The sequence below is a fragment of the Cryptotermes secundus genome, unplaced genomic scaffold (assembly GCF_002891405.2).
Source record: "Cryptotermes secundus unplaced genomic scaffold, Csec_1.0 scaffold143, whole genome shotgun sequence".
NCBI classification, from domain to species: Eukaryota; Metazoa; Arthropoda; class Insecta; order Blattodea; family Kalotermitidae; genus Cryptotermes; species Cryptotermes secundus.
In genome coordinates, this window is record NW_019741301.1 from 304,664 (window position 1) to 329,358 (window position 24,695).

General features: G+C 43.4%; 1 protein-coding gene across 2 annotated transcripts in view; it reads right to left on the bottom strand.

The window, feature by feature from the left end:
* Positions 1–419: 419 nt before the first annotated feature.
* LOC111872694 (noggin-1) overlaps positions 420–24,695 on the bottom strand; it is a 94,543-nt gene continuing 70,267 nt past the window's right edge. For both annotated transcript variants that reach the window (XM_023866820.2, XM_023866819.2), the window contains exons 2-5: positions 7,493–7,789; positions 6,411–6,639; positions 3,767–3,902; positions 420–1,636 (exon numbers count right to left, since the gene is read on the bottom strand). In XM_023866820.2, coding sequence (XP_023722588.1) covers positions 1,444–1,636; positions 3,767–3,902; positions 6,411–6,639; positions 7,493–7,789 — 855 coding nt within the window. In that variant the 3' untranslated portion in view covers positions 420–1,443. The remainder of the gene's footprint in view (positions 1,637–3,766; positions 3,903–6,410; positions 6,640–7,492; positions 7,790–24,695) is intronic.

Genomic DNA, 24,695 nt, shown 5'->3' on the forward strand with positions numbered 1-24,695 from the left:
TCCAGCTTGCATGTTGGACATTCTCCATTGACTCAGTCTTGTTACGGGCTTTGAGGTTTTAAAGGTTGTCACACCACATAATCTTGTAGGCGGACACTTATGTTTCGAAGAAGAATGACACCTCCATCTTCAGAGTCGTAGTTCAAGCTCGAAAACTGTCAGCATGGTTCACCGAACCAGCGCTAACCGTAAGAGTATGCAGTGATATAATACAGAAAAACTACGATCAGGTTTAGTTTATGGTGAAATAAAACGCTTCGGAAGCTGACTTTGCTTCTGTCTTTAGGCAAGAGAATCCTGGCAGGGTGATATTGTCTGACTTATGCCCGTAAAACAGCACGTTTCATACTTTTTTCTAATGACGGAAATAAATCGAGCTTCCGAAACGCTGTTCTGAAATAAAAATGAAACGAAAAATATCCATTATATATGTACTTAAAATCCATTCCTCTTATTCGACGCCAAATTAGATAAATACAAAATCGGTCATTGCAGCGAACATATGATGTCTATCACTTGAAAGAAGGCCTTCAGGAGATGTGTCATAGTTCGATTGTATTAAGAAAAGATCAGTTGATTCCGAATTAGTATGTCTATTGCAATGTCTGAATTATTTCACAACTGGAAATCATGACTTTTAAAATAAAGTCTGAAGAAATAATACATACAATTACTCGTACATACAGAAAAATGATGTCAAATATTACTTAAGTGTGAATTATCAATCAGTCAGTCAGTTTACATAGTTATGTGCCGCTATTACCAATTGGAGCTAATACAGTCTTCTTAAGCCTTTAGCGCATGCTTGTTTATCTACATAACACTTAAACACTCAATTCCTATCACTCAGAAAACACTGTATGCATTACAAAGTCAAAGTGAACACTATATAGATAAATAATCATTTTTTATTCTGATAATCACATGAAACATATAAATACACTTACCAGGTATATTTAAGAACTTTCCAAATGTTAAAGCAGGCGGTATGTATATTTTTTTTTGGGGGGGGGGGGTTGAGGCTGAGTCCACTTGGTACGTCGGCCACTAACAGGCCTACTGCATCAGCCATGGATGATTATGATGAATGTAGAGCAGGCGGTGGAATGTGAATAGGCAGAGGAAACCGAAGTATTCGAAGGAAATCTGCCCCAGTGCCACTTTGTCCACCACAAATCCCACATGATCTGACCAGGGATATAACTCCGGGCCTCCGCGGTGGGGAACCGGCGACTAACTGCCTGAGCTATTTCATGGCCTCTGGTACGTATACAAGTAGTTACTGTGTTTTAGAGGGTTAATGGGAGTGTAGGCCGTTTAAAGACATGAAACAAAGGCAATCAGCCTTAGCTGAATTGGGAGTGTTTGTGATAAACCGGAAGTACGTGAAAGCACTGACCAGACTAGTAGGTGTAGCCGACAGCTAAGCAGAAGTGTTCAGGACTAGCTGGAGCAGACGCAGTCCTCAGGAACGGGATAAGGTACCTTAAGCCATTGACAACGGTATCTTTTTCTACGTTTGCTTTTGCTGCTACTGTTGTGATGTTTGTCCACCATAGGCTGACTCGTGCCACCCCTCAACAGCCATACGTTGTTGCTGTTAGCACCGCTTCCAACGTTCATGTTCTTCCTCAGTCTGCAACATGAAATGTTATTCATGTGAGTGTACAGACGCCGTCTGCGAAACAATATCAGTGTAAAAGTTAAAGCTTAAATTTGCCCCTATGCCTAATGAATCTGTGAAAACATGTGGGGGGAGTGGAGGTACACCTCTACCATTCTTGACCTCGGCGCTGGATGGAGATGAGTGGTCAGATTCATATCCTACCGCTTTAACTATAGGGATAAAACCTCCGGGAAATTTGGGCCTCAGAGCCGGTTCTGAAGCAGTGGAGAAGAGAAAAATTTCTTGCCTCTGCCAGGAATAGAACCCCGGCCGTGCAGCACGTTGCTATACCGATTGAGCTATCGAGACTGTCATATATGTACAAAATATTAATAAAAATGCAGACATTTAAAGAATATTATCTTATCTAAGGCAATCAGTAAGAATAGTGTTATGGCTTAAATGTAAGTTTGTAAGTAAATTTTCTGACATCTGTCCCTTGAAGACTGGATGTTTTCTCTAGGAAGGAAATTCGGACACCACCCACGAGTAAATATAGAAACGTCATAGATGTATTGCAAATATTTATTTCTAAACCTGTATCGATATTGTGCCAGTAGTCAGCTGGAGAAACAGTTAATGGTGGGAGACTTCAACGCCGGAATAAGCAACAAACAAAACTGATCACTTTTAAGTCATTCAGTTTTATTGTCACTTATGAGACCTTTGCTTTAAATGCAAAAACTTTTTTATGATCTGTAACTACCAGTGATTAACAGAAAAGTAAAACATATAATTCCTAGATCTAAGCTAAAATTAATATTTTGTATGTAATGAAACATGTCAAAACAGTTGCTGTGGATCAGCCTTTTTTGCATGAAAAATGTGTGAAAGTTTTGATATAAAAATCTGTCCTGAGAGATGATTACTTGTTGCTTTTCTCAGTAGGCCTGCATACAGAAATTTTGCAAAATAGTGCACAGTCACTGTCTCCTGTGACATATAATTAATATAAATAAAAAACTTATCAAAATATTGTTAAGGTTGAACATTTATTAAGTAACAAGTATCAAACCAAGTTCTGAACCAATAACCAAATACACAGGTATAATTATCGACCAATTAATATGAATATAAAATTAATAAGAAAATATTTTGTCATGAGAACACAATATATTTGTTTATTTTCAAGCAAAAGATCGCGACATTTTGAGGATTTTCATACCTTACAAAGCTCAAGAGAAAAAAGGAAGTCGATACTAAGCAGAGTTCTGTTGTCAGAAGACACCAACTCCAAGGAGCAGTGTCCTTCGTGAGAAGCTAATAGTTTCTCAGTTCATCACAAATTTCCCAACGTTTAATGAAACCTATTGGTTCTTTACCGTGCTCAAAACAGCCCGCCTCTGGTCCCTATTCTGAATCCAGTCTACATCCTTCCACCATATTTTCTTCAAATGCACTTTAATATTATTATCCCATCCGCGCGCTGGTTACCTAAGTGGTCTATTTTCTTCAGGTTATTTACCAACACGATATATGCACTTCTCACGTGTGCTACACGTGTCGTCTCTTTGCCTTCGATTTCATCGTTCTAATATTATTCCGGGGGGGGGGGNGTCACGAAAGCCTGCGATATACAGTTCTCTCCATCCGCCTGTTATTTCCTGCGTCGTAAATCTAAATATTCTATTGGTCACCGTTTTCAAGGGGGCAAGCGGTAGCTTAGTTGGTTGAGATACTATGCTACAAGCCGGAAGCTCACGGGTTCGATTCCCGATGAGATCATCGGATTTTTCAATTGACCTAATTCTTCCAGCCGCTCTATGACCTTGGGATCGACTCAGCCTCTAACAGAAATGAGTACCAGGAGTCTTCCTGGGGGGTGAAGGGCGGCCGGCGCCTAAGACTGACAATCTCACCACCATCTGTGAACAGATCTAGAAAGTATGGGAACCTCGACGTCTCACAACCCTATTGGCCTTCACGGCGTGTTACAGGAGTAGCTTTACCTTTTCTACCCTGTTCTCAAACACTTTCCATTTTAAATTAATTTTATAAGAAAGGCATATGCTTTACTGTGGAAGCAAGTAACACAGGCAGTACTGAGATCGTGTTTGCAGCGAACAAATATGGCAGAAACCGTCAACTGAGGGCAATTACCTGCAGTGCCATCGGAGAATCTGAAGGTTTCTGGCCACTCCGGGCACGCAGAACATACCGGGTGGCCAACTGCATGGTGTCGGGCGAGTTACACCGCTCCTGCTTGAGTTTCGGCCCTCATTTGTTGCATCGGCACCTGCAGATATCATAAGATGACATATCTTAACATAGGCGTCATGTACATCATGTCACTTTAATGTATCACAACAGTAATGGCACTGATGTTAAGTCCATTTACACTCTTTCTAAATTTATCTTATTAAATTTAAGATAAAATACAAAAACGAAACCGCTGTGTTCTAAAAGAAACTTACTTACGTTTCATGAAAAATAAAAAATGTAATTTTACCTGTTGTATCATATGAATGTAGAGCCCGACTCTTTAATACGAGTATACGTTCCGCAATATTAGCTCTAAATCGCGGAACGCCTGCACAACACTCCGAGACTGAGCCGCCGCACAAACATGCCGGAGAAGATGCCGAATGGGCAAGGCGATGTATCTATTTTCTCTCCCCATCTGAAGCTCCATTGCGCACGAAACCGAAATTTTGAGGTTCGTGACTAGTTCCTTACCTTCTCAACTTGCATTCGTGAGGTTCCTAAGTCGAATTCACAGTCCGTAAAATGTAACGGTGAACTGTGTGTTAGTTTGTTATCCCTCCAAATTAAACTGAAATAAATGTCTTGTAAAATGTTGCGTCTAGCCTGGCCCTTCAGGATAAATACAAAACTGCCTTTTTCAGGACTTTCTCAGAGTTCTCTTCTTTCTACCCTGTTGGATAGTAACTGGGTTAGACCCAGAGTCGGTGTGGACGCGGTGGGAAAGAGACACATCTATGCCTTACAATCTTCCAGTGACTGCAGCCTACTGACTGAACTATCCGGAGTCCTCGTACACGTGTCAACAAAGTTGTGCCTATTCTTAATTAATTACGCCATGGAGACGTATGGGGAGTCTTATCGTCGGCACTAGGTAGAGGTGAGTGGTCAGCTTCACGCCCTGGCCACTTTAACTCCTAGGAAATTGTTCTGGTACCAACTGGATAGGAGGCTGGGTGGGTATACAGAGCCGGTATGGATGTTGTGTAGAAAGGAAAAATCTGTTGCTCCGACCAGGAATTGAACTCTGATTCCTCGACCGGCCAGTCCATACGCCTTCACTACAGCGACTGTAGGGTACTACATAAACTATCGATAGCCGCATAGTTGTTAGCAATTACGCTTCCTATTCCGGAGATACCGGGTTCATAGCCTGATCATAGTCGTGATTTTCCTCCTCCCTCCGTGAAATGCTTGGATGGTTCCTTAATTACGACCTAGTAAAAATAAAGGTAAAATTTCTCCTGTTCTTAATAAATTATGCAATACGCCATGAAGATGTATGCGGGAGTGGACGTATAGTTCCACTTTTTCTTTACCTCGGCACTGGTTGGAGGTGAGTGGTCAGTTTCACGCCCCGGCCACTTGGATAGGAGGCTGGATGGGCCTCAAAACCGGTATAGACGACGTGGACAAGAAAAAAATCTTGCCCCTACCGGGACTCGAACTCCGATTCCTCCATCAACGATCACATGGCCAGTCGCTATACCGACTACGCCGCGTTCTGACACAAATTCCCAGTTTAGTGTTCGGAATTATTTTCACACTCAACATTATTTAACCATTTCAGTTGATATGATTCGAAAAAACAAACATCTTAATGGAAGATTCAGATTATTTTCGCATTCAACCATTTAACTTATTCAGTTGATGAATGTAATAAAATAGTCAGTTAGTTAAATGCCGGTAATATGTAATCAAACGACTTAACTGATAGACCGAGATGATTCTATTAATATTAGCCGCCATGATGGCTTCAGACCTTATACAATTGATAAGACCTCGGTAAATAAGATAACAAAATATGCGTTTCCTAAGACACGTTTCAAAATTATTTAAACACTTGACCATTCTAACCTATTCAGTTCATGAAACGTCAATAAACAAAGCAGTAAGTCACTCACTCACGGAGCTGAGCCCTTCTTGAGAAACCGCCAATTCTGCAGCTACTCAAGAACTTCCCAGCATTTTATGGAATCCGGAGGTTCATTACCGTGTTCACAAGAGCCCTTCAATGGTCCCTATCCTGAGCCAGATCAATCCAATAAATACCATCACATCCTGTCTCTTTAAGATCCATTTTAATATTGTCGACCCACCTACGCCTTGGTATTCCCAGTGGTCTCTTTCCTTCTGGCTTTCCCACCAATATCCTATATACTTTCCTCTTCTATCAATTCGTGCTACATATCCTACCCATCTCATCCTTGACTTGGCCATTCTAATTATACTTGGAGAAGAGTACAAGTTATGAAGCTTCAAGCAGTAAATCACACATACCTTAATTGTTGGCCCCTGTTATTTTCAAATTATTCTATTTTAAACTATTTAGTTGATAATGTTTCGGAAAATAATGTAAGGGAGGGTTCAGAATTATTTTCACATTCGACCTTATTTAAGATATTCAGTCGATAAGGCTTCAATAATTAAACTACGAAATAAATGTATTTTAAACATAGCTCCCAGATATCATTGGTTGATCTGTGATATACAACTGTGAATTCAAGCAGTACGTCTCTCTGAGGGATGCCTCTATACATACCAGCGTCATGAACACATTCCCCCCTGCGCACCCAGCGTGGCCAGAAATAGGGGCCCAGGTCACCCCAGACGTAGCGGATGGGGCAGGTAGCCCGGCGGACTAACCATGCGATAACCGCTGCCCGATACTCGGGGGGCACCAAGTCGGCAGGCAATTGCAGTTCCTCCCCAGCCATCTCATGCAGCGCTCTCACAGTAGCGCGGTCTTCGGCGTCGACAGCACCGCCGTCCTGAAACAGGCAACGCGCACTGGCTCACTCACAGTTGCGTGAATAGTTCCCAAGTTGTACGGGCCAAACTCAGTGACCACTACGGCGTTCTGGCCTGTAGTGCCGTGTGGTTTGGGTGCCAGTGCTGATATATCGACCTCATAAACTTCTGAATACCAGCCTCATATTGTAGAAGGTCTCAGGTTTGATTCCAACCATCGCTAATAAAATTTAAAAAAAATCTGTCTGTAATAACAACAATGAACACCTGCAGACGAGAGTGGACAGCGTGCGTTATAACAGTGATGTAATAATTCACCCACCGTCACAATTACAAACTGCGCAGGGGATAAAGGGCGCATCTTGAATACAGTAAATTTGAAATTCTTGTTATTTCTTGCGGGGGGGGGGAGATGAGCAGAGACGTAGAAGAGGAAGGAAATAAAGAAGAGAAGAACAGGAAGGAAAAGGTAATTAAAGAAGAGGAGAATGTGGAATAGAGAGATGGGCAAGAGATAAAGAAGATGGGTTATAAATTGGAATAAGAAAAGGAGAATATGTAGCAGGGAGGGAGAGGACATGGAAGGACAGAAGTAGGAAATAAAAAGGAAGAAAAATGTGATAAAGGAAGAGAGAAGAAGGTAAGAATAAGAACGAGACAAGAACAACATTCCTTTGACATCTTCTCGAACCCTGCGTGCTTCACAAAGCCATCATTACGCCAAAAGAGAGTGCTAGAAAATGAACAACAAATGAACAATACAGTCCTCTAGTTTCTAGTTTTACAAACGATACAGCGTCATTATACACGACACACATAAACATAACAGTATTCTAATTTCACTACTAGCCACAAGGCAGCATTTCTTTATACCTGTATATATGTGTGGCTGGGAGGTGTTCTCCTCATCCATCTGGAATCGAAGTCCTGTCCCATGAGTCTCAGTAATGTTGGCTCATCTAAGTCCCTACGTCGTGGTTTCAGAGGCGATTTCCGTGGGTTGGCCCAAAATTTAAGGGGTAGAAGCGGCTTCTCTGCTGGCGGAGTCCCAACGAGGCCTGTGCTATCGGGGGGTAAGAAAACAGCCCCTCGCCTTTTACATCTTATCCCACGCCCCAACATCAACACCAGCATCAACACCAGGGGCTTCACTTCGCAGCTTCTGGACATCTGCACAACATAGGAATAGATTGGTTTCGTTAAGCAGCGTAAAACATGTCTATCTGCAGTATTTTTGTTGGACCTTGGCCAACTTTTCTGTTTCTTAATTCTACACATAATCGGTAGGACTCCTTGGACGGGAGATCAGCCCGTCGCAAGTCCGCTACCTACACACAACAACATAAATACATAATAAACGCAGACAGACATCCATGCCTTGATTCGGATCGAACCCACGATCCAAGCGTTCGAGAGAGCGAAGACAGTGCATGCCTTACAACGAGCGGCCACTGTGATCTGCTGTACAACTTGTTCGATGTAGATAAAGCCACGGCAGATCACGCACAGTGTGGGCAGTGAGTGACGGTAACTGCATAGTCTGTCAATCCTACGTTCTTTCTGGAAAACATCAGTTATTGTTAGAGTTGAGGTTTTCACGGCGGTGACTATGAAAAATGCCGTCTTCTGGGATGCGGCACCATGTAGATCCAATGTAAACCGACGTTTCGGAGGAACATATCGCCTCCATCTTCAGGGTAGAAAAATCCGCGAATGAGGAACCAGTGTGAGCAGGTGAACGGGCTCAACTCAACCTCGTGAGGACAACTGAGGATCTATTTCGAGGAAATAGCGGCTCCGGTCTAGAAGACAGAAATTAACGGCCGTGGGGATTCGTTGCGCTGACCACGTGACACCCCATATCCTCAAAAATTGGCACTAACTTTGCCGACAAGCGGCGGTCGCTCGGTCGGTATAGTTCGCTTGTGGACTACAGGCCACGGTGTTTTTTTTGTGGACAGTTTTAAGTTGTATTAAAGACGGAGGTGAATGAGTGGGTTACATCAGTAAGACCATCATCAAGATCACCAAGCACCATATTGCTTTTAGGCAATTTGATATATTCTTTTTTAATTTTTTGTTTAAGGTCTTCACATCATGGGTTATGAATGGTGTGGTCGCCTGGATTGCAAAGCCGTTTATTCCGGAGGAACCCAATGTTTCGGAGAGATATAGCCCTTCGATCTTATATTTCCACTTTGCTGCTTTCTTTATTGGCTTTTTGGACCCTGAAGATGTACGGGATATATTCCTTGGAAACGTCGGTTTCTTTCTGAATTACATGAAGTTGCAGCCCAGAAGACGGTACTGTTTTGTTATGTTGTATTTTTGATTATCATCATAATTTTTAAGATGAAAAAATTAATGATTAATCTACATATTCTTTATAATGTTTATAAAATAATATTTTAATTAAATTTCATTGTAATAAGTACCGAGACCTTTATGGTGATGATTGTTCAAATTGTTTTCTTCTGGATTGCAACGTACATCAACGATCTGGTTTACAAGCTCCTACCTACTCCTTCCGGAGCGTAGCGTGTACTGCGCATGCTCAAAGAAGGATGGTCACTTGGATCGAGGGGAGTGGAAGGGGAAACAGAGCTCGATGCGGTCCAATAGGAGCGGTGGCCACGAAAAAGGCACTTGTCAAGGTCACAATATTAGATCTTAGATACTCTGAATTATTTTGCATCATATTTTCCTAGCTCATTGTGCGTCTGTTGATAGCGTCACTGTTATTTTTGCTGTGTTGTAGTCAGTTGTTGTGTTCACTACTTTAAGTTTGGTGTATATTGTTCGGCTTTTGTGTCTGCTGACGTCTATGTGAGTTCTAGTCAGTAATAAGACAGTATTTACCTTCCTAAGTGACAATACGATCGCTGATGTGTTGTGTTAAAAATATCTTATACATGATGAAACACAAGAGAGTGCTAAAATATATGATTATTAGCACCATTTAATGATTTAAACTGCAGTGGTAATCGTATATACCTCCTGACTTAATATTCGAAACCTACATTTTCCCACACTGTATAATCCTACAAAGCAAATTACGCTCATTGTGAAACTCAGAACTATAAGGAATTAAGTAATATTATTATAATGTACTGTCCCTTTAAGAGGCCTCCGTAGTCTAGGGGTAACGTTCTCACCTCATGACTCAAGGTACGCGGGTTCAAACCCGGCGGAGGTCGTGGAATTTTTAAGGGCGGAAAAATTCAGGGAACAAGTCCTCCGGGAGGGACTTTAAGCCGTGGGTCCCATGTCGTAGCTTTACGGCACGTAAAAGAACCTCATGCCTCAAGGAGGCCTCTGAGCCAAATTATAACGGACATTTCCCGCCAAACAATAGTCTCTAACGCCTCTGGTAGATGGGGGAAGAATCTAGATACCGCTGAGCCAGTACAGGCCGAACTCGCTGGCTGAGTCGGGACTGATGGCACGCACCAGTATCGGTAGGGTATAGAGACTGGTAGAATATCACAGGGGGACGTACAATAGACCACTGGTCACGGTGCATGGGGAAACCCACTCCCTCCAATAATAATAAATAATAATACTGTCACTTTCAAGACCTGTACAGTTCGACTTCTAGTTATTGAAACATGACGTGTCAAAGTAGATTATTGATTGGCCAAATCAGGAATGTAATTTACAGTGCTGTCAAATTTTGTGAAGTTAAGAAGGACAGTTCCTGCAAACGAATACTTTAAAATTTAAATCATAATGCTCTGTTTTGAATATATGTATCCTTATGTTTCAATTTTCTTACGATAGGGACTGTACCTGTTTCCGTTGCCCTGTTCACAACACCCGGTCCTAACGCCATAATTCTAGGCAGACTCAGCGCTTGTCAGTTTAAATTTATGGATTTCATAAAATTCTCAGAATAAACGGAATGTTTTTCCCCTGAACAGCACTGATCTGTTCTTTGAAATGGAGACAGTCTCACTTTTCTGAGTTAAGTACTGAATTTTTTAATATGATTTAGATTAACTTCAGTGATCTGAAACGTATCTCTACCACAGGTACTAACGAGCACTGCCTGGGAACTTTCAAAGCAAAATTTTTCTGTAATATATGAAGGTTTTACGGCGAATAAATGTGCTGAAACTTTCTTGGGAGATCAGCTGTGTCAGTGTTCAGTTAAAAAGCCAACGTTTCAGATATCTCCTCGCCTCTATCATCATGGTTGATTTCTGTCTCCCCCCCCCNCCCAAATGTCGAGTTTCTCATTACCCCACCCCTATTATTTATTTTTCTTCTTACTCGTCAGGCTTCAGAGGTTTAACATATTCCTTTCATACACACCTGAACTTTCCAAGCGGTGCGTTGCATTCAAATTTTAATGCCCAAACTAAATAGTAACATTACAAATGTTGACAAATAGCTGGAAAAAAAAGTTGCTTCTCTTTCGAGCCCCAGTCCTGAGGACATTGGCCGAGTATCCTGGCGCCAAGTTCGTGTCTCATATTCGGTCATAGCAGATAGCTCGCTGCACAGATCCGGGGCCGCTCGACCTGTAGTGGCCCACTGCATAACTCCTACATGACCAGAGAAGTGGTTGGATGGGGCTCCCAGAGGGTTCACTGCGTTTCCACGTCCATCCATACACCGCAGGAGGTCAAGGAATGTTAGGTGAGGGGGAGTCAGTCGAAGTAACATGAGAGATGAAAGATTCTGGGGTCAAATGTCACACTGAATCTTAATGTAGTGGATGGGTCCAAATGGGAACCCTAAACCCTGCCTGCGTTCCAAAAGTTGCACAGGGGAGAAGCAAGACAAATTGAAAACTAGAGATGGCCATGCCGAGCACAGTAGCCAGCCGCGCGGTGTACGGCGTGAACTGTATTCGCCTGCTAGAACACTGGGATCGTGGGGTCGAATCCCACCTGAGACATTGATATATGTGTGTGTGCGTTTATTCTGTGTTTGTGTTGTCCTGTGCACAGGTAAGCGGCCTTGCGACAGACTGATCCCCCGTCCAAGGAGTCCTACCAACGGTGTAAAAAGATCAAGAAACTGAAATATCAACCAGGAACCATAGATAGATAGACAGGTTGACAGACGGATAGACAGACAGACAGATTGATAGATATGAGCATGTCTCTATAATAAGCACACACACTCGAAATACGGCAAGGGAAATTTGCAAAGCCATGGTCATTTGTGATTCTTTTGAAAGTGTCGTCTTTAGTCCGTCCCCCAAAATACTACTACAGGGTTATGGGATGTCTGCAGAAGACTCAATGCTTAGAATTATACATAATTAGTATTTATTTAACGATGTTGTTATTTAACTCTATACAGCTTAAAATTATTTGATTTTAATGAATGGAATCGGTAGTGACCAATTTTAATGCACCATCTCGGAATTTACCCTGAGAGGCCGAATTAAACACTTTATGGGTCGTTCTACCTACAACGCCATCATTAGCTCTGTACATATAGTGTCTGATATCAAGGTGAAGTTGTCCCTGAGATTAATTAAACACCACTCTATGAAGAGGTATGGGGGAGTGAAGGTATAGCTCCACCTTGACCTCGGTGCTACATGAAGGTGAGTGGTCAGCTTCACACTCCGGCTGCTGTATCCTCCGGGAAAGATACACCGGTACCCAGTTGACAGGAGGCCGGGCTTAATGCTAAGATGATGGAGAATGAAATTTGAAAATATTTCGGACACTTGCCAGGAGGGACTGAGGAAAGCCGCGGAAAATCTGAACCGTCATGGTCGGTGTCCCGATTATAAGTCTAACTACCCGTTCGGTCTCAGAGGAACTGAAGGAAATTACGAAGAACCTTAGTCAGGATAGTACGGTAAGTGTCTTGGCCAAAATTCGAACCGGACATCTCCGAAATACAAGGCAGAGATGGCACTGATACAGCCGGCTTGCTTGGTATGTATACATCGTGTAAAGCGATAACAATCTTACTCACGTAGCAGTCCTGATTCCGCCTACAAGGCTCTACGTCACAATCCGGCGCAGCACAGCGCAATCTGCGGACAAGGAGGGCTCCGTTCCTAAGCGATCTATACGCCAAGCACGGTAACACGCACGGATTCGCAGTGGACGCTGTGCGCCATCTTTTGAAGGGTTTATTTTCCCGATACACCGTCTATATCAGAACAGGAAGAAAATTACCATCTATCTATCCCTGTTGCTCCCTCTGAAGCACAGGGCATCCCTGAAACGCTTCGTTTCACTTCAGTTTCTTACTCTCAGGCAGTCGGTAGGACTCCTTGGATGGGGGATCAGCCAGTCATAAGGCCGCTGCCTAAACACAGGACAACACTAACACAGAATAAACGCAGACAAACATCCATGCCTAGAGTGGGATACGAACCCAGGATCCCAACGTTCGAGCGGATGAAGACATTTCATGCCTTAGACCGCTCGGCCACTGCGATCTGCAGTTCCCATGTAAGTAGATTCAGTTTATTTCTTTCAGTCGATTAAATGCTGTTAAAACCCTGATATATTTCATTCATACAAAACCATTTTCATGGGTTAGAAACTTCACAGCCTTAACATTCTATAAGAAATTTATGACTTAAATATTTTAAATAATGTGACATGTAGACCCATTGGCAACTAACAGCCGTGTATAAGGGATATTGCGGGCTCTTTACTTGGGGTTAAAGCGACAGGGGCGTGAAGCTGAGCGTTCAACTCCAGTTAGTGCCGAGGTTAAGAAAATGTGAATCTATGCATTCACTCCCCTATACGCCTTTATGGCGTAGTGTTTAATTAGTTAAGCACAGGGACAAGTTTACCACATATGCAGTTTAATGTAGAGATAAGTTTTCCACAAAATACCGAAATTTAATACAAATAGATCTAGTCTATTCCGAGAAAATAGCAATTTTGTGTTTTGATGCCCGCTTCAAGAGCCGCTACTTTTGGAGCTAGTCTTCATACTATTTACCAGGCACGTAACTATCGTGGGATAAACTTTCTAATATCGAATATGAATACAATTCATCAAAGCGCTGAGGCGCACACTCTCATACTCCGTACATGATAAAGTTAAAAGAAAACAAAACGCGTTACGTGGAGACCATATCAGCGCGACTGTCTGCAATCTGACAGCAAACAGGGTCAACTTTTTTGCATATGTACAACACACACACGATGAATCGGGAGAGATCAGTCGGCATAGCGACAGGCTAAGGACTGGTCGGCCTGGGTTCCATTCCCCGCAGTGCAAGACTGTTTTTTTTTTCCATGTCGTCCAGACATGATCTGGGGCCCACGCAACCTCCTATACAGTGGGTACCGGGGGTAAAACAGCAAGGGCGTGAAGCTGACCACTCACCTACATCCAGTGCCGAGGTCACGAATATCTTCATATGATAGCCCTTAACTAATTATGCACAGGGACAACTTTACTACAAACACATGTTCTACATAACCTTAGTGAATTTCGCTACAAGGCTCAGAAATCTTGATTTTTATCATTTGTAAAATGATTCACTTTTTGCTACCTATATATTAGCAACAGCCGATCACAGTGGCCGCGCGGACTAAGGCATGAAGCGTCTTCGCCCGTTCGAACACTGGGATCGTTGGTTCGAATCCCACTCAAGGTATGGATTTCTCTGTGTGTTTATTCTGTGTTTATGTTGTCCTGTGTGCAGGTAGCGGCCTTGCGATGGGCTGATCCTCAGCTCAAGGAGTCCTACCGACTGTGTATAGATTCAGAAAGAAAGCGACCAAGGTCCACAAGGGCTGTAGAGCCATAGGTAGGTAGGTAAGTAAGTGAGTAGATACATAGTAGAGTAGATAGACATTAGCAACGAAATAATTTGACACATAAGGTTGACACCCCTGCCTCAATGCTAATCCCCTCTTGTGGAGTTGCCAGCCTCAATGATACAGGGGGCGGTCATGTAGTTCCGTTTTCATTCCATCCCAATTCACTCGAATAGGGTTGGGGGTGTGGTATGAAGGTGTGAAAAAGAGGAATGTGGAAGGGTGAGGTCACAAATCGGGAAAGATAGGGTGGAACTAATTCCTTGGAAGCTAAATGTACAGTCAGCACTATATGAAAAATAGAAACATACCTGTACCAACCCTTTGAATACAGAAGATGAAGTTTCGGATTTTCTTTTGCAAAACAAAATCTGCTCCGCTTGCATGTTTTTTTTTTTTTTTAGTTTTTTAGTTATCTAATTAATCGACACCGAAGGTGGACATATGTTCTTCCGAAAAGTCTGTTGATTTTCAACGGACTGTCACGGTGTTATATGCCAGAAGGTAGAAGTATTCAAAATCATGTTACTCGGAGCACTGCCCGGAGAGGTTCTGGGTTCAAATCTCGTCTCAGAATCCAGCTATATTGAATGGGAATTTTAGCGATATTTCTCAGTCCCTCCAAGCAAATTCGGTTATGCCACGTCGACTACCTTCCTTAGGTTTTCCAATTCTGTATTCATTGTTTGTTCTGCCATTAGGCGCCAAACAAGCTTAAGCTTCTTACGCCTTTGTCACGTAAACCTTGGTGAATTAAAATAATCCCTGTGCGTAAATAATTAATGACAACGCCATGTAGACGCATTAAGTAGAGCTATACTCCATGGCCAGCAGTCGGCAAGCGAACTATACCGACCGACCGAGCGACCGCCGCTTGTCTGCGAAGTTAGTGCCAACTTTAGCGGACAGATAGTGTCGCGTAGTCAGCGCAACGGACACCCACGGCAGTAAATCTCGTTTTTGTAGACCGAAGAAGTAGATTTGGAGTTCCACCATTATTAAGCTCAGCATTAGATGGGAGGCTGGTCACAGTATCCGCCCGGTCTTCGCTTGCTAGGACGCTGGGATCGTGGGTTCGAATCACACTCAAGGCATGGATGTGTGTTCGTTTATTCTGTGTTTGTGTTCTCCTGTGTTTGGGTAGCGGCCTTGCGAAGGGCTGATCACTCGCGCAAGGAGTCCTACCGTCTGTAAAATGATTACGGAACTGAATAAGAGACCAGAGCCCTGAATGGCCTGGAGGAACCATAATAATAAGCAATTAGATGGGAGTGGTCAGCTTTGCGCCCTGGCCGCCTTATACCCGGGGAAAATGATCCCCGGCATCCATTGTGAAAAAGCCCTGGGTGGGCCCCGCAGCCTGTATCGAACAAAATTAAATAAGACATCGCAAAGTAACAAAATCGCCTTCAAATTAATAGCACTCCCTTTTATTGAAGAGGTACCGGGTTCGAAACACGGCTCAGAAACAGGATATCCTGATTCAGAGGGTTTCCTCAGTGCCTTTAAGAAAACTGATGTAGTAAATATATCTAAAATTAGGCCACGACCGCTTCCCTCCACTTTCTTATCCAAGTCATTAGTTACTATCATTCGACACTACATAACCTGAGCTGCTGATAAGACAGTTAATAATTAAGTAACCCCATGGAGCCGAGTCCTTGTTGAGAAACCACAATTCTCTCAGATACTCAAGAATGTCCCAGCATGTTATGGAACCTTAAAGTTCATTACGTGTTCACAAGAGCCCTCAACTGGTCTTTAACCTGAGCCAGAATAAATAAAGTCCTACATTTCATTCGAAGTGTAGGATTAATACAGGGTTAATCCAAAGGGGAAGCACAATAGATCATTGAAAGTCGCAGTGCGAAGGCCGGATTTTATGGCCCAGCCTTTATATACAAACATACATACATCCTGAGCCAGAACAATCCAGTTCATATTACCCCATCTTATTTCTATAAGATCCATCTAAATGTTATCCTCCGACCTATGACTAGGTCTTCATAATGGTTTCTTTCCATTTTGCTTTCCCACAAAAAAGCTATATGTTCATCTCCTTACCCATGCCTCCTCCTACATGCCCTGCTAATATTATCCTTGATTTGATTCCTCGTTCACTCATTTCAATCTCTAAAGGAATGTAAACCCTTCATAGTCTCTCCTTTATTTTAAAATGTCATTAAAATCAGATTTAACAGCAACATATTTGGACCTTACAAGACCATCTTCAGGCAACTGTTCAGCAACTGAACCTGCCGCACTGCACCGGTTCGTACCGGTATGTCAGTGCATCCCATGCTATTGCACATCGTCACTCACTCATGGAGCTGAGCCCTTCTTGAGGAGCCGCCAATTCTGCAGCTACTCAAGAACTTTCCAGCATTTTATGGAACCTGAAGGTTCACTACCGTGTTCACAAGAGCCCTCCACTGATCCCTATCCTGAGCCAGATCAATCCAATCCATACCATCCCATCCTATCTCTCTAAGATATTTTAATATTGTCCACGCACCTGCTCCTTCGTCTTCCCAGTGGTCTGTTTGCTTCCGGCTATCCCACCAATATCCTATATGCATTCCTCTTGGCCCAAATTCGTGCTACATGACCTCCACATCCCATCTTCCTTGACTGGATCATTCTGATTATACAGTATGCGCCAAAGTGCAGTACTGAAACTCGCGCATCTCGAACGCGCATGTGCGTTTGTCGACGGGGCATAGCTCCAGCCGCATGTGTTCCCATTAGTGAAAAGGAAGTTGTGTTGTGCAGTTGTTGGAAATGGGTCTCTTGACAGAGGAAAAAATATTCATAGTTGAGTATTATTTCCGCTCATACGGAAGTGGTCGCGAGACAACTCGCTTCCTTGGTTTTGAGCGGCCAGATGTTATCGTCCAGGAACCGCCACACAGTACACGTGTGACGGTATGGTGCGCCGTCGCAGCACACGGTATATTAGGCCCCTATTTCATTAAGGATGAGGAAGGCAATGCTCTTACCGTCACGCAAGAATGCTACAGGGACATGGTGATCGGACCATTTCTTCAGGATTTGAGAAGGTTCTGTCGTGCAAGGGGCCTTCACATGAATGGACAGTGGTGTCAGCAGGACGTCTTTTCATTTTAGTACTGAATTTTTGGCGCATACTCTACTTGGAGAAGCGTACAAGCTATGAAGCTCCTCATGATGCAGTTCTCTCCCATCTCCTGTCACTTGACCTCTCATCGCTCCAAATATTCTCAACACCCTGTTCTCAAACACCCTCAGTTTATGATCCATCGTCGTTCGCACAAAAATATGTTTGTTTGAGAATGAACACTTTCTTCGTTCCGTGTTATTTTCATTTTGCGGCGTCCATGTTGTGTCCCCTTCGTGTGTAGTTCTCACTATCCCTTGATTTGATTTTTCTGCCTATACCTGGCGAATAGTCCAAGTTATGAAGCTCCTCATTATGCCAATTTCTCAAGCCTCCTATTATTTCATCTCTCTTCGGCCCAAATATTCTGCTCAGCAACCCTGTTGTCAAATATCTTCACTCTGTGTTCGAAACGTCTGAAATTAATACGTTTCGAAAATATTTACGTCATGGCACCTTTACGAGTTTCGTAAATTTCGCCCCTGCGTCACTGAATAACACACTGTCGCTATTACGGGTAGGAATGAACGCTAATGGAGACCACTGTTGATATTCCGTGAGAATTGAAGTTTTCAAAGCGGTAGCTATGAAGAATACTATCACTTTGGAGATGTGATGCCGTGTAGACTGGCAAATATTTACCAACGTTTCGGAGGCACCTCCTGACTCCATATGCCCTGAAGATTGAGGCAAAAATTGGTAATAATCTAATATATTATACTGGCCGTGACATAGCTCAGGCGATTAGTCGCCGGCTTCCCACCGCGGGGGCCCGGGTTCGAGTCCAGGTCAGGTTATGCGGGATTTGTGGCGGACAAAGTGTCACTGGGACAACAAAGTGGCAACGGAGCAGGTTTTCTTCAAGTATTTCTGTTTCCCCTGCCAATTCTCATTCCACCGACTGTTCCACATTCATCATCTATCATCCGGGTCTGGTACAATACGTCATTTAGTGGCCGACGTACCAAGTGGACTCAGTCTCACCCCACCCCAAGAAACTATTACACCAAGTCACATTCCAGAAAGCCATAACCTTAACAGTCATCTTCAGGGTATGTGGAGCCAGGAAATCCTCGAAACTTTGGTAAACATCTATCAGACTTCACGGCGTCACATCCGAGAAGACAGTGATGTTCATAGTCCGGCTGTTACACATTAGATGTCACGTTAACCATGCAGCTGCAAGATTGACGCATTATACTTGTAGCTAGTTCCAGTATTAAGCCTTAAATCTCTTCACCGTTGTTGTCTGAACCCACCACCCCACCATTATTAGCAGCCAGGATAGCTCAGTCGGTATAGCGACGGGTTAGACGGTCGATTCCCGGCGGGTCAAGATGTTTTTCTCTACTCCACGGTGTCCATACCGGTTATGCGGCCCACCCCACCTCGTATCCAACGGGTACCAGGGGCACTTTCCCCGGGGAAAGCGCCAAAAACTTGAAGTCGACCACTCGCCTCCATATAATGTCAAGTTCAAGAATGGTGGCGTTATAACTCCACTCCCCATACGTCTTCAATGTATACTTCTTAATTGCCTAATTAATTAAGCACAGAAACAATTTTTTTTTCCCTTGGCACTACAGCTCCAGTGGGCCTAGGCCTACCTCCATGAACTTCTCCGTTCACTTCGGTTTTTATAGATCTTACACATTCGGTAGAACTCCTTGGGCGGGTGATCAGCCCGTCGTAAGGCCTCTGCCTGTACGCAAACACAGAAAAATGCGCACACACACAAACTAAACATCCATGCCCTGAGTGGGATTCGAACCCACGGTCCCGGTTTCCAAGCGAGCGAAGACAGTACATGCCAGAAACAATTTTAGCTTTTTAAATTTATCAATTATTATTTTGTAAATTGATTTTTTTTTGCCGGAAATTCAATTTGGTCACCTCAAGGATACGAAGTGTTCCTACATAGGCCGCACGTTTAATTTAAGGAAGTATGGAACAATCAATTCCTCCTCCAAAGATGGTCATGATTCCATTCTTAGGAGGACTAAAATTTAGGTCTTTAACAACGAGTCCAAAAAAGTCTCTGAAACTCGAACAGATTCCTCACCAATCCTACTCCAGGATGAGTTCAGTCTTGTTACTTTCATATCATTCCTCATCGCGATGTAGAGCTCGATTACAATGTGATGGCACATGCGCAGAAAACAATTTTCGCGCATGGGCGGAACGGACGACAATTTATTTCGCTGCTGGCAGCTGGTTTCTGCTTTGGAGTGGATCGTAACGGGCTCCCTCAATCCGCTGTTCTGTCTCCCCTTCAATTACCCCTCTTTCGCGCAGGCTTGTACAATCACATAGTAATCAAATTGTTCTTGCAGATGTTATGAATTGTTATGTAACGACTAATGTTAAGACTTCAGTCTGGTTGAATGTTGATGTTCATCAGGTTCTGAATATCCACACCATGTGAAAGTGAGCAGTGTTGCTACCATTTTTAAGGTCACGGTGAGTGGAGTGAAGGCCTAGTGAAGGTCAAAGTCAAGTTACGATTGGCAGTTCGTTTTGGTGCCAAGCCTCATGTGGAGCTCATGACCAGACTTTAGTTTCTATCAAGACAGTTAGTTATGACGTAACAGTTACAGCTGTTGAAGCGAATTCTGGGTATTACCTCGAGATTATGACACGCCAGTGACAACGAAACCTGAAACATACACAGGTAACCCGAAAAGCTTATCCGGATAAGAAATTCTAATGTTTCTTCTATATTGGTAAGTAAAGTAAATTTGTCCCTTTGCTAAATTAGGCATCAAGCCACAAAGACGTATAGGGGAGTGGATGTTTAGATCCACGTATCTAAACTTTGGTACTAGATGGAAGCCAGTGGTCTGCTTCACGTCCCGGCGGCTTTAACCCCGAGGAAAATGCCCATGCTGCTCACTGAATAGTATGGTAGGTGCGTCTTTTCTTCTTATATTATTGTTAAAATTATATTATTATATATGAATTTAAATACACATTAACAAAACTATTTTTNCGAAGTACTCTGAGAAATCCTGCCCCAACGCCACTTTGTCCACCACAAATCCCATTTGACCAGATCCGGGATCGAACCCGGGCCGCCGCGATGGGAAGTCAGCGACTAACCGCTTTAGCTATGACGCTGCCCTTATCATTAGAAGGTGGTAGATTCTATGGTAAAAATACTTTTAGGTATTCGTACCCAGGTGATAAATCCAATCGCACAGAGGGATTTTCTTACTTAAGGGTTCCTGGGCAAAATCTGGTGTAACCCTGTTCGTAGACTAGACGGACTTCAGTAAGGCTCCATGGCAAACGTACGCGAGAGTCATACTGTGACATGAACCCCGAAAGACGGAATAGTGAAGTCATAATAGACATCCATTGCTAGGTAACAGCTCGGTAAACACATTCCCGCCGCAACGAATACGGAACCAACAATCGAGTAACTTCCGTTGCTATACAAAGGCGCTGTAAACGTGCCTTCCCAAAAAGAAAGAGGCTCTGTTTTCTGCGTGGGGTGCATGCAAAGTGGTTCTAAAGAAGAGTTCTGTTGATAAGAATTGCCGGGATATGAGCTTGGGAGCAGAGGAATTGAATTGAGTCGCGTCTTCGGAGTTGTCAGTTGCAGAATAATGACAAGAGAGGAATTAGTCTATGCAAAGAAGACTTCGTATGTGAATTGAAGTGATGGTAAGACTTAAAATTCTGTTGCCAGGATACAACTAATGAAGACTGAGAACCTTAGTGAGTGTGTAACGGTGAAGTGTAAAGTGTGTAGATCAGCGATAGCGCTTTAATTGCCTGTAGTCTCGAGTTGTGTGAATAAGGTGTCAATAAATACAATCATCCAATCCACAACCACCTGTAAGTCACACACAAACCCCTACACATGGCAATAAGTTGCAGTCCACCATACGACAGTGTGACTGGGGTTGCTAACCGTCAAGGCATTCAGGTTAATATAAAAGTCATGCAGAATCACAAGGCTAGTGGCTGCATCAACAAGACACATTAAGCTAAATTCCCATGTAACTACACTGGATTCGTAACAAAGTGTGAGATGTCTCCATGCATCAATACGTGTAATTAAACACCACGCTATTACGACTCATGGGAGTGGAGTTATAGCTCCATTCTTGATTTCGGCACTAGATGGAAGTAAGTGGTCAGCTTCACGCTGCGGCCACTTCACTCCCAGGGAAAGGGCCCACGGTGTCCATTAGATAGGAGGCTTAGTTAGCCCCACAGCCCGTCTGGATGTTGAGTAGAGAGAAATTTCTTGCCTCTGCCAGGAATCGAACCCCGGCTCTCCAGCCTGTAGCCCATCGCTATACCGAATGAGTTGTTAGGTAATACATTTCTAAGTTATTTGCCTCAAGAGGAAAATGTTTGTTCGGCGATTCGCAACGATGAAAGTTATTTTGGTTTTGTCTTGTCAAACATAGTACTCGCACAAAATTGGTGTTTCAAATTAAATCTCTATACTATCACGCAACTTCGATATAGATATACAGGATGATTCTAAATTACTGTCAGGGTTCCCATGGTCTAAAATTTTCGAACTGGAAACAACAAAATAAGAATGTTTCCATGACACAAAAAGCGCATATTGAAATTGTTTAGCATTCTGCAGTAGATTCCATAAATAATAAAACTTTTTGAGTTACACTTTCGTATTCCTTAAGCAGTTTTTTTATTATTATTTACAGCATGAGAATTATAGGCCACGTGAAACCCCGACAATAATTTAGAATCACCCTGTATTACGCCTTGTCATTAAGTGCCTTATACAGTGAGATTTCAGCTTCTAACTGTGATATAAAAATCATCTTATGGAGTTTGGTGCTGTGCAGTCTGATAGAAGGTCGCTGCCCTTTCGGAAGGACGCGGTACCGCCATATTGAGTTCATGACGTAAATAAACATAAAACACAACTGAATTATGGCAATGGCATTATTAGAGGATAGTACGTATCTTAGACAATGGGTTCAAAACTTAACATGAGAAAACTGCACTTTATATGAAGAAAGCAGTCTTCTGGGATTTGGTACCGTGTATATGTGGTGTTAACCGACGTTTCGGAGGAACGTTTCTCCGAAACGTTGGTTAACACCACATATACACGGTGCCAAATCCCAGAAGACTGCTTTCTTCATAGTCACCGCTGTGAAAGCCTCAAATCTTGCACTTTATATGTTTGCAGTTTTCGAAATATCCATCTTTCTGGATAGAAATATCTTGAGCCGGTTCATATTGTGTCGATATTTAGACTAACACTTAACAGTTAGGCTTACGACTAATTAAACGACTTCCTTCTTCATTATCTGGAGCAAATCGAACTAAATGTTGAACCTCAACCGAATCATCCAGAACAATCTGAGACACGCCGATGGGTTGTTCAATTGAAACTCGGTCGAGGATTATTCTGGGCTAAGGAGTAGATGCCGTTAACGGTACTTGCTGATTTGCTGTTGTAATCAAAGGACTATCACAGCCTGGACGTCTAAGTACGACCCAAATGCACAATCCTTTGGCGTTTTCTTTAGGGGGATCAAACAGATTTCATTTGAGCAACCCTCATGTTTGGGTTCTTTGGTAAAACAAATCTTGAACTGAATTAGCAAGATAACAGTCATATAATAGCAATGCCGCATGTGAACTTCCACTAAAAAGGCTCTCGACTCGAATCCTACCTAAGCCCTTAAGTGAAGTGAGCTTTGAAGTTAACAAAACTAAACGGTAAAACTATCCCTGTTAACAGGCCGTGGAGGCCCATAGGTTTGAGAGTTGTCGAGGCCTCTATACTCGTACATGGCAGTAAGGTTACCAGCCTTATGGGCCGAGCGCCCTTTAGGGGGCCCATACACATACGAGTCTGGCTCGGCTCAGATTCCAATGAGCCAGACTCGTCCGTGTGTGGGTCGCCACGCTCATACGTGTGTGGTGAAATTAATCCGAGCCCGGCTCCTCGCCGAGCCAGACTCGTACGTGTATGGGCCCCCTTACACTCAGGAAGATTTCTGGTACTCATTTCTCTTAGAGGCTGACTCCACCTCAGGGTCATAGTGAAGCTGGAAGGATTAGGTCAACTGAAAAATCCGACGACCTCATCGGGAATCGAACCCCCGACCTACCGGCCTGTAGCATAGTGCCACCGATAAACAATATATAAATTAAAAGTAAAGTAAGTAAAATTGTCCCTATGCTTAACTAATTAAGCACTAAGCCACGAAGGCGTATGGGGGAGTGAATGTATAGATTCACATTTTCTTGACCTCGGTACTAGTTGGAGGTGAGTGGTAAGATTCACTCCCCTGCCACTTTACCCCCGGTTCTTGGTCGATAGGAGATTGGGTGGGCCCCAGAGCAGGTCTGGAAGGCGTGGAGAAGAGAAAATTCTTAAAACTACCGGAACTCGTAACTCTGGTCCCTCGGTCGTCCAGCCTATAGCCAGTCGCTATACCGACTGAGCTATCCCGGCTTCTCTCGATAAAGAGTATGACTCGACAAATTGTATTTGATTGAAATCCATGTTCCAATTTTGGAGGTTACAAAATGGCAAAGAGTGAAGACGAAAGTTATGAATGCCCTTCCGTTGAAACACTGTTGAGTTCTAGGGCTTTTGGTCATCTCTGCGTGAATATTTCGTACCAAGTTTCAGTGCTGAGACGACGAATCTTTCAGCAAGGAAAGTTAATAGGCAGTTAACAGAATGTTTGACCCTTCCACTTCCAAGTACATTGGGATCAACTTCGAGCATATCGCTAGGGTAAAGCGAGAATGTTCAAGAGGCCGTGGGTTATGTTCGTAGTGGGCTTCCGCTATAGTCTACCTGTACCACGTGCCGCCGTGGATTTCGGTGTGATTTTCCTCATTCGAGACCGCCTCCGTGGTCTAGTGGTCAGAGTTCCTAGCTGCAGATCCAGAGGTTCGATTCCCGGCGCTACAAGATTTTCTGAGAAGCAGTGAGTCTGGAATGGGGCCCACTCAGCCTCGCGAGGATAATTGAGGAGCTATTTCAAAGAAATAGCGACTCCGTTCTAGAAAACCGAGATAACGGCCGTGGGGATCCCTAGCGCTGACCACACAACACCCTCTATCCGCAAAAGTTGACACTAACTTCGCCGACAAACGGCGGTCGCTCGGTCGGTATAGTTCGCTTGCGGACTAGAGACCACGGAGTTTCTTTTTCCACGTTCGTTGC